Raw genomic sequence first — 14,990 nt, 5'->3', positions numbered from 1 at the left:
AAAAGGTAACTAAAATTTCAGAGTGCAGTCATGAGATAGAATACCCCAAAGAGTGCTAAAATCCCAAAGAATGAGAAATTGCACATAGTTCAATGTCCTAGCCTGATATGAAAGATAAACATACAGATTAATTAGCTTTGTTCTACTGAGCAGATAGCCATAGACTCTACCTCAAAACTTAGTCCCCAGGAATATTCATAAACACTCCTTCGAAGAAATTCTGAGCAGAGGCTTGTTTGAGAGAGGGTCAGGCTAGGATGGAGAATGTTTGCCAAGCTGTACAGTAAGCGGGAAAGGAGCCTTCTTGCTACTACTACATACGGTGGTTCTCAAACTTCAGTGGGTGTAAAAATGCAGATTCTAAGACTTGTAGTTCAACATGACAGACTGAACATATATGGCTATCCCCTTTAACAAAGACTTTAAAATGAATAAACCCACAGCAACGAAGAGAAGGGGAGAGGGGCCATTTTGACAGAGAGGGGCCCTTATAAAACAAGACAGCTCAAGAGAATTTTAGAATATGGAATATGGATAAAGGCATGATAACTGATGTATCATGGCTTTGGAAGGTATATTCTAGAGCAGGGGATGGCAAACTACGGCCCATGGAGCAAATCCTGCTGCTGCATGTATTTGTAAATACAGTTTTATTGAAGTACAGCCATACTCACTTGTTCACGTGCCATCCCTGGCTGCTTTCATGATGACAGATTTAAACAGCTGTGACAGAGACCACTTGGCCCACAAAGTCTAAAATATTTACTACTTGACCCTTTACAGAAAGAATTTCCTGCTTCCTGTTCTAGTGTGCTTTTGGAAGAAAGGGAAACATGGACAAGAAGGACTCTCTATTGCTTTGCAGAATTGCAGAAAGCCTTGGGATTAGGAAACATTGGATACAAGTATATAGAGGATCTGCCCTGCTACATCTGCATGCAGAACTCTCACCACCTACCCTAAGTCAGAGATGAGGGTGTCTCCAAAAAAGGACCCTATTTAATAGACTTTCATATTCTGCCTCTGCCTAATAACCTCAGGTAACATTTGACCAGTCTTCAAACTCCGCCACAGACACAGAAGTCCCAAGCAACTTTTTCAGTGTTCCACTTTTAAATACAGACAATCCAAGATCAAAAGACATATGAGGGCTATGCTCTAGTAAAATAAGCATCCACGACAAAAGAGGATATGGATGTGGATAACAGTGGACTCTGCTTGGGAGAGACATAATGGAAAGTCCCCAAATGTCAGCTGTACAACCAGCGCAGAGAGGAGAATGAGGACAAAAGATGCCCAGAAAAAGGAGCACCCTCTAAGGACCTAATATGATGGTGCTCTGGGGGAAAAAAAAGTATCATTTTAAGAAAGAGACTGCCAAAAAAAAACCAAAGTAAAACTCCACAAAGCCCTTTACAGGGAAAAAATGTATTAATGATAGACCACCGGGGTCAGTGAACAAATTTACAAAGCCATGATAATGCAAAACCTGTATGAATATTACTAAAAGTAGTTTTAAAACTCAATTGGGAGATTGGGGGAGGGCAAGTGGGGGATAAGGGAGTTAAAGCTTCATTTCTTCTAAAGGAAGTAAATATAGGTCATGTCTAGAACTGTTAAACTGAGACAACAAGGGCAGGACAAGAGAAATTTTTATGCATTATAAATATTTTGATGTTATTATTATTATTATTTTTTACCATGTGCCTGTATTGCTTTGGCCATTTTTAAAAGTATATAAATGCACACTCCCAGCACTACTTCAAGAAACTTGGAATCAGCAGGTCTAGGGGCACAGAAATCTGCATCTTTAAAAAGCTCCCCAAGTGATTCTGACAAAGTTAATCTTGTGTCCCTTTTAGAGAAGCTAATAAAGAGGTAGCAACCAGGAAAAGCAATAACATCAATCTGCTCAAATGGAGAAATGCCAGGAGCTAGAGAATGTCAGGGTGTTGGTTTTCCAGTTTGTTGCCATTCTACTAATAAAGTGACTAACTATTAGAAGAGGGCAAATAAAAACTAATGGGATGTGACTGACCTCATAATTCAACCCATCTATAGGAGAACCTCATGGATAGGTCAACTTTCCTTGTTCTTACATTTGTTGAAAACCATAAGCCTTGATTCAAAAATTAGCCTGGGGAGAAACATGAAACACCATGTAACGAGGGAAGCTTTTTAATGGAAGGATGATAGATAAGTATGTTTTAGACTCTGCAGTTTCTACATAAGCCTTGTTACATCAATCTTGATTTTTAAAATAGTTTAAAGAATGTTATCAGGATCTCTGGTGTCTACAAATGATTGATGGGATGTCGTGAATCCTTAATAATCAGAAGTCGGATGGTTTCTGGGCACTATGGTAATTTCTTCTAAGAAAGTGTCTTCTGGAACATTATAGGACCATTGGGGATTGGCTCAATTAGTTGTTAAAAAACTGGTGGGGGGCACAGTGTCCTCCATCTCTCCTGTCTCCATTGCTTCCTAGAATCAGTGCTGACTGAGAACGGACCACCCTACCCTTGTTACTATAGTACAGGACCCTAAGTCAACTTTAGTAGAATGGATTTTTCTTTGTGTCCAAACTACTGACATCTCTTTGCCTAAACTAGAGATGATCTAGAGCTAGAAAAGTTGATTAAAATATTTTCATGATTATTTCAATGTCAAATGACATTGCTCGCCTTTTAAATATCAATGATTTATTGTTTATATCTGTAGTGTCTATTATTTTTGTTAATTCTTGAGGTTCATTTATAGATGAAATCATTACAAAAAGGAAATTAATTTTGTCCCTAACATGTACTTGTCTTTTAAATTTCATCCAGAAACTGGAAAGATGATTTGTTTTTGCTTCAGTGGTAAGCTATTGGTCTGATTAGCATTGACTAGGCTATATTGGAAAAGTGGAATTCAGCTAATTCAAATTTCACTTTTTAATTTCTAAGTGTACGCATCCATCCATCCATCCAACCAGCCAACATTTATTGAGTAACTGCTATTTGCCTGGCACTGTTTCAGGTTCTAGGGATTTACAAGTAAAGAAAACATCAACCATAGAGTAAATCTCTATGATTAATTAGTTAAAAATTTACATGAGAAAGGTTTTATATATAGGTATTCATGCATTTATATGTTTTCTGTTTGACGATATATGACTATATACTGTTCCTTGATGCTTGCCACAAGCCTGAAAAGTTCATCTTTATCAGTTATAATTATTGTTGTGCTTGATACTTCACATAAACACCCACTGAAGGCAAAATATTAACCTACACTGAGATGGCATATAAATCTTTTCCTAGGTATTTCCCACTACTGTGCTTTTGCACATTGCTGTTTCTTCTTCCTCTAGCTTTCTTCACTTGTCCACCCAGCAAACGCCTATTCATCATTCAAAACTCTGTCAGACATCATCTTCTATGAGGCCTTCCCTCCCTAAGCTCTTCTCAATAGAATTGACCCCCCTTTCCTCTGTACTATTTCTGGACTTTGTACATATTTGTATTTGCATTGTTATAAATATTCACTAACATATCACTCATTATTTCTATACTGTAAGCTTCTTAAGAATAGAAACACTTGTTTCTGCATCCCAAGTAATTATCAGAATGCATGGCACATACGGGTATTCACTAAATATTTGCTGAACTGAACTGAGAAGCCATTCCCTCTACTATAACTTGTGGAATGCTACAGAAATATGTTTACATTTTACTTTAAATCATATCATGATTAAAAATAAACACAGTATTTTTGACTATTTAATAAGCAGTGGATTTCAACATTTTATTTTCTTTTCTGATGAGAGAAATTATCATCCCTAAAAAGCCTAATAAAATTATATAGTTAGAAACACACTTTAAAAAAAATTCTGTTGTGCCCTTGCCCAGCTCTCCTGACTTAGTGCCAACATCATGGTTATTACAGACTCATCCTATTCATACTGTGTTACATTTACTTGTTTATATATCCAAAGCCCCTCCTGGATGTAAACTCCTCAACAGCCTGGCCCTTGTCATTTCCACCTTTGTAGTCCTGGTGGACAGCAATGACTGTGAAAGGAAGGAGCTTAACAAGTGTTTGCTGAATGAATAAATAGAAGAATAAATAGGAGACAGTGAATAGAATAAAATCCTAGGTCCTTCTCTTTCTATTAGGACCGTTCTGTGATTATCTTAAGTGCAGAAAATCTGCTACATTCTAAATAAAGCTTTGACTTTGTTGTTGAGTAGGCTAACTTAGACTGTGTGAGTGTGGCAAACTAGGAAAATGAGTGAGAAGGAAAAACGCCTTATTGTGCAAACCTTTTGATTTTATTTTGCCTTTTAAGTGTACACTGAAAGAAGTCTTTTCTAGTTTTGAAACACAGAATAGTGGATTGAGCAAGAGAAAAAAATAACTGGGTTTTTTATTACGAAAAGAAATGGGTTTGTTACCTGACCAAGGAGGTGAAAGACTTATATGCTGAGAACTATAAAACATTAATAAGGGAAACCGAAGATTACTCAAAGAAATGGAAAGATATCCCATGCTCTTGTATTGGAAGGATTAATATTGTTAAAATGGCCATACTATCCAAAGCAATCTACAGATTTATTACAATCCCTATCAAATTACCCATGACATTTTTCACAGAGCTAGAACAAATAATCCTAAAATTCATATGGAACCATAAAAGACCCAGAATTGCCAAAGCAATCCTGAAGAAAAAGTAGAAAGCAGGAGGCCTAACCCTCCCAGACTTCAGACAATACTACAAAGCTACAGTAAACAAAACAGCGTGGTACTGGCACAAAAATAGACATATGAATCAATGGAACAGAATAGAGAGTAAAGAAATAAACCCACACACCTATAGTCAATTAATCTTCAACAAAGGGGGCAAGAATATACAACGGGAAAAAGACAGTCTCTTCAGCAAGTCGTGCTGGGGAAGTTGGACAGCCACATGTAAACCAATGAAGTTAGAACACACCCTCTCACCATGCACAAAAATAAACTCAAAATGGCTTAATGACTTAAATATAAGACACAACACCATAAAACTCCTAGAAGAGATCATAGGCAAAACATCCTCTGACATAAATTGTTAGGTCAGTCTTCCAAGGCAATAGAAATAAAAACAAAAATAAACAAATGGGACCTAATTAAACTTACAAGCTTTTGCACAGCAAAGGAAACCACAAACAAAACAAAGACAACCTACAGAATGGGAGAAAATATTTGCAACCAAAGCGACTGATAAGTGTTTAATTTCATACAACTCATACAACTCAACAACAAAAAAACAAACAATCCAATCAAAAAATGAGCAGAAGACCTAAAGAGACATTTCTCCAAAGAAGACATACAGATAGCCAAAGAGGCACATGAACAGATACTCAACACTGCTAATTATTAGGGAAATGCAAATCAAAACTACAATGAGGTACCACCTCACACAGGTCAGAATGGCCATCATTAAAAACTCTACAAATAACAAATGCTGGAGAGGGTTAGGAGAAAAGGAAACCCTCCTACACTGTTGGTGGGAATGTAAGTTGGTGCAACCACTGTGGAAAACAGTATGGAGGTTCCTCAGAAAACTAAAAACAGAATCACCATATGATCCAGCAATCCCATTCCTGGGCATATATCCAGACAAAACTATAATTCAAAAAGATACATGCACCCCTCTGTTGACAGCAGCACTATTCACAATAGCCAAGACATGGAAACAACCTAAATGTCCATCGGCAGATGAATGGATAAAGAAGATGTGAGATATATATATATATATACACACACACACACACACACACACACACAATGGAATACTACTCAGTTACAAAAAGGAATGAAATAATGCCATTTCCAGCAACATGGATGCAACTAGAGATCATCATACTAAGTGAAGTAAGTCAGAAAGAGAGAGACACATACCATATGATATCACTTATATGTGTAATCTAAAATATGACACAAATGAACCTATCTGTGAAACAGAATCACGGACATAGAGAACAGACTGGTGGTTGCCAAGGGGGCAGGGGGTTGGAGGAGGGATGCAATGGGAGGTTGGGGTTAGCAGATGTAAGCTTTTATGTACAGAATGGATAAGCAGCAAGGTCCTACTGTATAACACAGAGAACTATATTCAGTATCCTATGATAAACCATAATGGAAAAGAATATAAAAAAATAATATACATATATATATATGTATGTATAATGGAATCACTTTGCTGTACAGCAGAAATTAACACAGCATTATAAATCAACTATACTTCAATAAAAAAATATTGACACAAGAAAAGAAGAAATGGGTTTGTTAAATATTTCACTATAGTTCAAAAGCATTGGGGATCCTTTTCCCTCTACTAAGCTGGTATTAAATCCACAATGTCCTCGTATTCTAATTGTGGGTGATAGGATGATTTTTAATTGAGTCATTTGATGTTTTGTTGTGATTTTTGGCAACATGAAAGTGTGGCTGCTTAGTAAAATCTCACCAGATGAACAGCAGAGTTAGATACTCTCTAACTTGCAGAAAATTATGTACACATGATCTTTACAACAGTAGCATTTGAAAAATGTGGTTAGTTAGTTTTGAAACTTTACTCAACTTTCAAGGAAATGTAACATCTATTAAATATATTATTACTCACTAGTGACTGGCAGTGACAAATATACTCATTAGGTGACCTTGAAAAGATGTTATTTCTATAGGAACCATTTAATAAACAGTCATTTTTAAAATGAAAAATGTCAGATGAAGACCTCAATTTTATGTTGTTTCTTCATACATAAACCACTTTAAAAACCACGGAATAACAATTTTTAAATATATGGAGCATACAAATGGCATAATTTTTCCTCAAAAGTAATTCTCTAATTTCTGTATCTTCTAGGACCCATTGACTTTAGTAAGTTAACATCATAAATTATATCAATGTTGGGAAAAGTGTGAAATGGTGATATATAGTTATTACACTTTGTAATTTTCTAAGGCATTTCAAAAACAGTACTCCAAAATTCTTAAATCAGTATGTGATTATTATTTAAATAAGATCAAATTTGATTTCTTCTTTATTTTCCAGACAAGGAAAATAGTATTTATAAATTATGGGACTAATTCCAAGTCATGGACCAGGTAGGAGAATTTAAAATCAGACTACAAAATCAGACTTAGTTCATTACTTTTTTCTCTGTCTCTGTGCACCTTTCATATTTTATATTTTCTTGCCCTTAACAATTTGCCTCTGCATTTCCATGTTAAATGAATTTTGATTATAATTTGATAGATATCCAAGTAACTGCATATGAAAATTCATTCATAAGGACTAGAGAAAAAAACCTTATATATTAAAACATTGTATGGGGATATATAAAGATGAATATCATTAACATTTTTTTTCTATGAGATCAGCGTGCATATTTAAATATAACTAACCTGGGCAATTCAGCATGAGAATACTATAAGATTAATACAGATTTAAAAAATATCAATAGCTGAACATAAGCAAGAAAAGTATGAAATGTTAATCACACCCCTGAGAAGGGACTCCAGAAATAAATTAGAAAAGTGTCAATCTCAAGGGTGCACTGAATCCAGCAAATAGAAGGGGCAGTCAGAAAAATGAGACAAAAGTGGTATTTAAAGTTGTTTCCAGAAATACTTCAATTTGATTATTATTCAATTTAGGGGAGACATAATCTGTGGTTGTCCTAAAGTGAAGTGACCTTTGACCTTCAAATTAAAAACACAGAAAGAAGCTCTTCATATTTGCCTTAGGAAAAAGGTTGCAAAACAATTTTCTAAAGTATTATGGAACTTACCTGTTTCCATTTTTCCGTCCTGAGCTGCAGGCCCATCGGGAATCACGCTTTTCACCTGCAGAAACTCATCAGGCTCATCTCCACCAATGATGGTAAATCCAAACCCCATGTTGCTCTTTTTTAGTGTGGTGCTGAGAAATGTTCCCTTCAACTGGGATGCATCCCGGGTAAAGAGTGGTTTTTCTACATTGGCCGACATAAGTTAAAAAAGAAAAAGCACAGTTAAGGCATGTTCTTACATGGGGAAAAGCCAGCCACTGAGCAGCAATCCCAGGGGTAACTGTGGGGTTAATTATAGTGAATGCAAGCAGGTGTGACTTCAGGAGCACACCTCTAAGCACTTCCCACAAACGCAGAGCAGTCCCAAGCATGCAGGGAAAGGTGAAAGAGCTGCTTGGTTTGGAGAGAGATTTTTTTGTGATCGTTTCCGTTCACTAAATTCACCTTCTTGTGCTTAAAAAGGGCTGAATCAACAGGTGAAGATAAAGCAGAGCCTAAAATCATCCAGACACATCTGGATACATTTCTCTTGTTCTGAAAAGGTCCAGGTAGGAGGTATGTGTGAGTGGCTGGTGCTGCCCCAAACCTTGAAGGGATAGGACTAGAAGACCAAAATGTACTATGTTGTTTCCAAAAAAATAGAACCAGTGGAATATTAGCACCTCTTCAAATGTCTAAACTGTTTAGAAAGAATGCCTGGATGTGGGACTGAGTTAGCTTTTGCTTATATTATGAGATGCTATAAAGATAACCAGATAAATCCATTTCTACTGACCTGAGAGCGTTTAGTATACTCTAAAATGTGAGCAAGATGCAAGCCAATATCTCTAGATTTAATTATGAACGTAAAGGTAACATATTTTGTCATAATATGTTGACATGTTCAAATCATATACCTAAATAACCTGAACAGAACTTGAACCCACTCATAGAGCTTTAACTAGTAATTTGTTATTTAACATGCTTTTTCAGCTATGATCGGTAGTAAGTATATTACTACATATATTAAATGCTTGAAAAATAATAGTCATACTAGGAATTAGAATTAACATCTGCTTTAAATGTTACCACTGTCAAGTATTTTATATATTTTTTTAGTTGTTCCATTTTGGGTGATATGATTTGCTATTTAAAACAGCCAAACTGTACATGGTGACTTAGTTAAGTATTCTGTCTGCTGGTGTTCCATTTTAGGTGATGTGTAATGGACAAACTATAAAGTCATGAGTCATTCTATTGGAATTTTACTTTGTCTATTTACACGTCTCATACATCTTTGTGAAGAAGACAGAGCACTTCTTTAAAATATAAATAAAAACGCACATAATCTTGTCACCTCCGTTTCCTTTATGAAAGTAAAGTTTACAATTTGGAGAGAAGTTCAACAGTGAGACCTTTACATTCATCCTTATCGTGCTGTAGTGATACGGTGTGAAGTCAACCGTAGGCATATCTAGACTTCCCGACTACCAGAGCCTCCTTCGTGCTTTCATGTGTGAGTGAGAGCCCACTAAGATGTGAAAAGTGCGTGCAGCATCTCATCCCCGTGTGTGGCTCCAGGGTGAAGTGAGGTGCAGCAAGCAACCCAGGACATACCGATGCGCCCGGGCCTCCAGGCGAGGTGGCACCCATAGTAAGACAGGTCACTCACGCTGCGCGACCGCTCCCGGGCGGCGCGGGGGCAGGCGGGTTTGGGCCTAGGTACTGTCGATGAGTAGCTGTCTACTGTCACAAAGGAGAACAAGCCTCATTCTTGTGCTTGGTCATTTGAGGACAAACTTATGAGTCTCTATGAATCTCTGCAGTTTACGGTACCACGGTCATACCCTTTCAGCTCTACCTGGCGACGTGCTGTAAATTCCTATAAGGTGCTACCCAAGGCGTTACATTCACTCGTGAGTGCTAAATGCATGAGTTTGGAGACAGAGCAAACACCCAGCTAAAGCTAATTGAGGGGTCTGGGGAAAGCAAATTATATGAAATGGTCCAAGATAAAGGCCTATTTGGAGAGCAGGCAGTTCGATACAGTCTTTCTCTCTGAAACACTGCGTGCTGACAGGTACTAACCTCGGAAACCTGGGGCCTGCAGGGGCTTTGTTCCAAGTTCTGTGTGGGGCATGTTATGCTGCTGTAGCTTCCTTTTTGCTTCCAGGACAGGGTTTTCAAACTGTGTTCTTCTATTTATGTGGCTGAAAAATAAAATTTCAAATTAGGATAACAGTGGGGCAAAGTCATTTAAGAGAACATATGAATAGCTCTAGCTGAATACCCCACCAGCACGCAGTCAGGCCTCTGCTGGGGCTGGCCTGTGTACGGTACGCATTTCCCTGACAAGAGCAGAGCTCTCAATGGCTCTATCATACGGTATTGTATTTAAGTTATGCATGATTGAGCCAAAAGAACTAGAACGTGAACTAGCTTTCTGGTCTACCGTGTTAGTTTGAGACGAGTTTGGTGCATTCAAATAAATGGCCAAGAAATGAAATTTATACCAAATGGTGCTGAAGAAAAATGTATTTGTAAAGTGTTTCTAAGCTTTGTAAAGTCCCAATATCCAACCACATAAGTATAAGGTCAATTCACTGATTGCTTTACTCTTAGAGCAACTGAAGTCCACACATTTTAGAATCAGACAGACTTGGATTAAAGGACTGTGCGGAAACACTCCTAAGGATATTTAGGAGTTGTGGAATACCTGTAGGATGATTGATACTGAGATCAGTCAAAAGCAGAGTATTTACATTCTCCCTAGTGAGACAATAAACTTCTAGATATCAGACACAGAGCATCTTTAAGCAAGTGTGGATCAGCTAAACCAAGGGCTTAGAGTTTAAGAATTCCTTATAGTATTCTTACAGTGTGATGCATTCTTGTATAAAGTTTAGAGTTTCTTGTCCATGGAGAGGGTGGGAACCATAACCCTGCCTAGCAGCAGTGTCAAGTAGCTCTTTCTCTACGTATACATGCCCCACTAGAGCGGGGGCATGTACACTGATCTTGGTTCTTTGTACAAACAAAAACAGGATTATTGTGTGAGAGCATGAAGAGGAGAGAGGGCTTAGAAGAGGAATGAACAATTACTCAGTACTTAACTCTGTGCCAGGTACTATATACAAATTTCCTCGGTCAAGTCTCATGGCAACAGTCTTGAATTCTAATTATCCCCATTTTAAAGGTGATGAGACTGACACACAAGAGGTCAAATGACTTGCTCTAAATCACGTGCCTAGAAGTGAAAACGCTGGGAATGGACCACATCTGTCTCTAAAATTCATCCTTTACCTTACATACCTTCTCTTCTCAATGTATGATTTCACATTGACGAGTGTACACATACTTAATGTGCACACGCAATCCTCTTATTTTAGGTCTATAAATACTCGTAAGAAAAGGAAGGAGGTAAAAGAAACAAAATCTCAACAACCAATTTTCTGTTAGTATAAGTCAGATAATTCCTGGTGAGACAGAAAAGCGATTGCAAGAAACACAATAAGACGACTGCAGTATCTAGTTACTTCCTCATGAGGTCGGGGCAGGGGAGCTGCTGCCACACAGGCTCTGGAGTCACCTAGTCCTGGATTCAAAATCCAGCTCTGCCCCTTGATTTGCTGTGTGACCTTGCACAAGTTATTGAGTCTGAACCTCAGTGTCTGCATCTCTAAGATGGGCACAGTATTGGCTTCCTCCTGGGCAGTTGTGAGGATTCAATGAAATAATGAATATTGGCCCAGGGTTTCAAGCATAGACATGCTCAGTGACTAGCAGCAGCTGTTATCATCATGGCCAACACCATCATCATCTTATCATCACTGACACTGTCCTCATTTTGAGTCCAGAGAGGAGGCTTTACCGGGGGGAGGGTCTTTAAAAGCACCAGAACCTCTCGCTAATATTGCCGCTGGTATAGGTTAGGATGCTATTTAGGAAAGGGGTGCTTATAACGTTCTTTGGTAACGGTACTCACTGGTACGGGGTTCAAAGTAAATGTGTCTTACATAAGATTATTTTCCATTGGAAGTAAAATCTACTGTACTGCTCTTGTCACCAAGGAGTCACCATGATCTGTGGTGTGTAGTGAACTACAGTATGAGCTTTCAAAGCTTCCTTAACTCCATAAACTCTGACAGCACCACTTTATTTCAGGAGGGGCAGATTCGAAGCCCCTCTTCCCTTTTCTCCATTGTCTCTTACTAAACTCCTTTGAAATCTTCCTATTGCCTAAAGAAACATTCTTCCTGACTCCACCCTTACTCATCTCCATATCTTCTCCTTTGGCTGCATCACCACATGCACCTTTTGCTCTGGATACACTCGGAGCCACTCAAATCAGCAACACCCTATCAAGCCTCTTCTCTTTTCCCGTGAGACTGAGAGCATTAGTGGTGTAGCAGCTGAAGCAAGACAGCCTGAGTTTGAGGTGGCATCTTAGGCAAATCACTAAATTCTCTGAGCACCAATATCCCCATCTGTAAAATAGGGACATTAATATCTACTTCTTGGAGTTGCTGTGAAGATAAGAGAAATAATGTTTGCAAAGTACAGATATACAGGGAGGACCCCGCGCTTGTAAGGTATAGTTGTTCTTTATTTTCAAAGTATAGTTATTCTCTATTACTATTATTTACAAGTGCTGTTGCTGTTATTGTCATTACTATTACACTGTTTTTTCCATCTGTTCCATAACTCCTTCTCCAACCCCACCCAGCAACATTCTCTGCCTGTGTCGTGCTCCTCCCCTTGGCTGTCATAAAACCTTCAACAGACCTCTGTCATCACAGTTTATTTATTTTCTTACACCCTGCCTCATAGTCAAGAGAATCTGAGGCCCTTTTAAAGAAAAACAACAAAGAAAAGTAAACAAAATCCAGGGTGAAGTTAGTTGAGTCTAAGTGGAAGATCAATAGACAAAATTAATAATATAGGATCCTATTTGTTTACTAGAGTTATGTTGCAAATTAGCTTTGAGCTTTCAAGCTGCTAATTCAGCAAGCAAGAGAAACCAGTTACATTCTTCACAGTATTTAAGATAAACTCAAGACAGTCGTTCTGAAGGACATAGCATTCCTGTTACTGACTCTCTTGAGATCATTCTTTCCAGGTCTTGGATAAAGGTGTTTCTGTGATGTAGTATACAACATCCTAAATGATAATGACACGATAATGAATTTAGTAACCTTATCATACTGTGTTTTAATAACTGATTTTCATGTTTATTTCCTTCTCTAGACTGTGCACACCTGTATACAGGGTCCATGTGTTATTCAATTTTGTATACTAAGCACTGGACATAGTGAGAGATAATATTTTTTTTGTTACATGATGAATATGTGTTTTAAAACTTTTGTCTGCAAATATATGTTACTAATTTTGAGAAATCAGAAACAGTTCTGAGGTGTACCGAAGTATCAGCTTTCTTCATTTCCTATCTGTTCTGTTTCTGTTTTTCTAGGGTCGTTGTTCATCATATGCATAACTTTATTCTTAGAAAATACATTACAAGAACTTTCCGGGGTAGATTTACTATACAGTTGGGTTCCTCCAACTTGCTACCCGCATATAATTACTTCCTTAGAAAAGTCATAGCCACTTGCTTTACGGAAACCATGTTGACAAGATTCCATTCACCATCAAAGTGAAGTTCTACATTTCACAGAGAATGAAAATACCAATGAACTCGTCTGGTATGACTTGTACCTGACAAAGAGTGGAAGCTGGGATGGCTTTAGTGTCCTGAGCTAATTGCTACAGAACATTTGCATTGTCACAAATAAAGTCATTCATTTAGAATTTAAAATGCTCCCAAGCTTTAAAAGAGCTATTACAAAGAAATATGATTGTTGCTGAACAGAGAAGCCTTGTCTTCCTTGTGCTTCCAATAAGAATAGTTTGAAGTCCTTTTAGCAAGGATTTGGGGGACTTACAATGTGTAAAAGGACGTGAATGACAAATGTCGTCCTCCCCCTCATTGTTTAGGCTCTGTGAGAGAATTATTAGCTAGTTCATCCAGCTCTGTACTGAACAGGAGCCTGGAAAGCTACCAAGAGTTCTTATTCTTTAGTTCAATCTAGTTTATTATCATATTTTAGTAATAGATTTTTAGGTGTTAAGAGCTAAGGGGGTAAGAGACATATTCTGAAGACGGTAGATCCCAACAACCCCATTTCCTTTTACAAAAAAGAAAGACTACTGATATGAGATCCTTCCATGTGGGAATGGCAAAGGGAACAGGATATTCAAGGATGACATTCCATCACCTTCTCTCTTTGCCAGTACAGTCACTCATTTGTAGCTTAACTCCTACCTCCCCTTTTCATTATGGAATGGAATGGAAACTTAAGATAAGTTCGTATGTGGCAGTATTCTGTAGCTCTGGATGAACCTGAAGAACTTAAAAAGCAAACAAAAACAGAGAGGACTCAGGCCCACCCTAACTCAACTGAGCCACAACCTCCAAATGGGGTACGAGCATTGACATTTTTTTTAAAAAAAGCTTCCCAGATAACTCTGTAGTGCAGCGAGGGTTGCAGTCCCCTAAGTTAGAAGCTGAGAAGGTGTGAGAAGGTAGTTGAATAAGGACTTTCTTGTCTTATTCAACTGGAAGTCTCTTTTTCTGTGTAGGGCCCTGGGGAATACTAGGAAATGCTCTTTTGCTCTAGAAGAGAGGACACGTGCCAACAAAAGGGTGAGACATGCAACAGAGGGAAGGAAATCTTTGCAGCTGATGGATGATATGCTGCCAGAGGTAGTCCCAGCTCAAAGTCCTGTGTGACTGCCACCTCCTTCACCGTGGGGAAGCAATGGAAGAAACGGGGAAAGTCGTACATCCCGAGCCCATCAGTACACAAAGGACAGGTCTGCTGGGTGATGAAGGCCATCATCTGACCCTCACTACCAGCGCTCCCTCCACACACCAGCTTGTTAACTCTCCACCAGGCTTCTCCCGGGTTTTGGGAGAGGGGCACTTTTAGTGCATAGTCACAAATGACACCTTTTGTACCCACTGGTCACTATCACATCGTCTTGACTTCAGCGGACAGATAAGAAATGGATCTTTGGCTCAATGTGAGAGACGAAGACAGCAACTTTCAAGTGGAGATTGCACCACGAGTAAAATATTTCCAAGATGATCAAGGTGGCTACACTAATTACTCCAATGCATGAGGTAGCCAG

At 38.3% G+C, this 14,990-nt stretch overlaps 1 protein-coding gene across 12 annotated transcripts in view; it reads right to left on the bottom strand.

Annotated features, from left to right (window-relative positions):
• Window positions 1–14,990, bottom strand: part of MAGI2 (membrane associated guanylate kinase, WW and PDZ domain containing 2) — a 1,374,207-nt gene that overhangs the window by 332,328 nt on the left and 1,026,889 nt on the right. For all 12 annotated transcript variants that reach the window (XM_049714931.1, XM_049714925.1, XM_049714927.1 and 9 more), the window contains 2 exons: window positions 9,888–10,009; window positions 7,821–8,003 (listed from right to left, as the gene is read on the bottom strand). In XM_049714931.1, the coding sequence (XP_049570888.1) occupies window positions 7,821–8,003; window positions 9,888–10,009 (305 nt within the window). The remainder of the gene's footprint in view (window positions 1–7,820; window positions 8,004–9,887; window positions 10,010–14,990) is intronic.

Source organism: Orcinus orca, chromosome 9 (assembly GCF_937001465.1).
Source record: "Orcinus orca chromosome 9, mOrcOrc1.1, whole genome shotgun sequence".
Classification (NCBI taxonomy): Eukaryota; Metazoa; Chordata; class Mammalia; order Artiodactyla; family Delphinidae; genus Orcinus; species Orcinus orca.
This window is presented reverse-complemented; position numbering and strand designations above follow the sequence as displayed.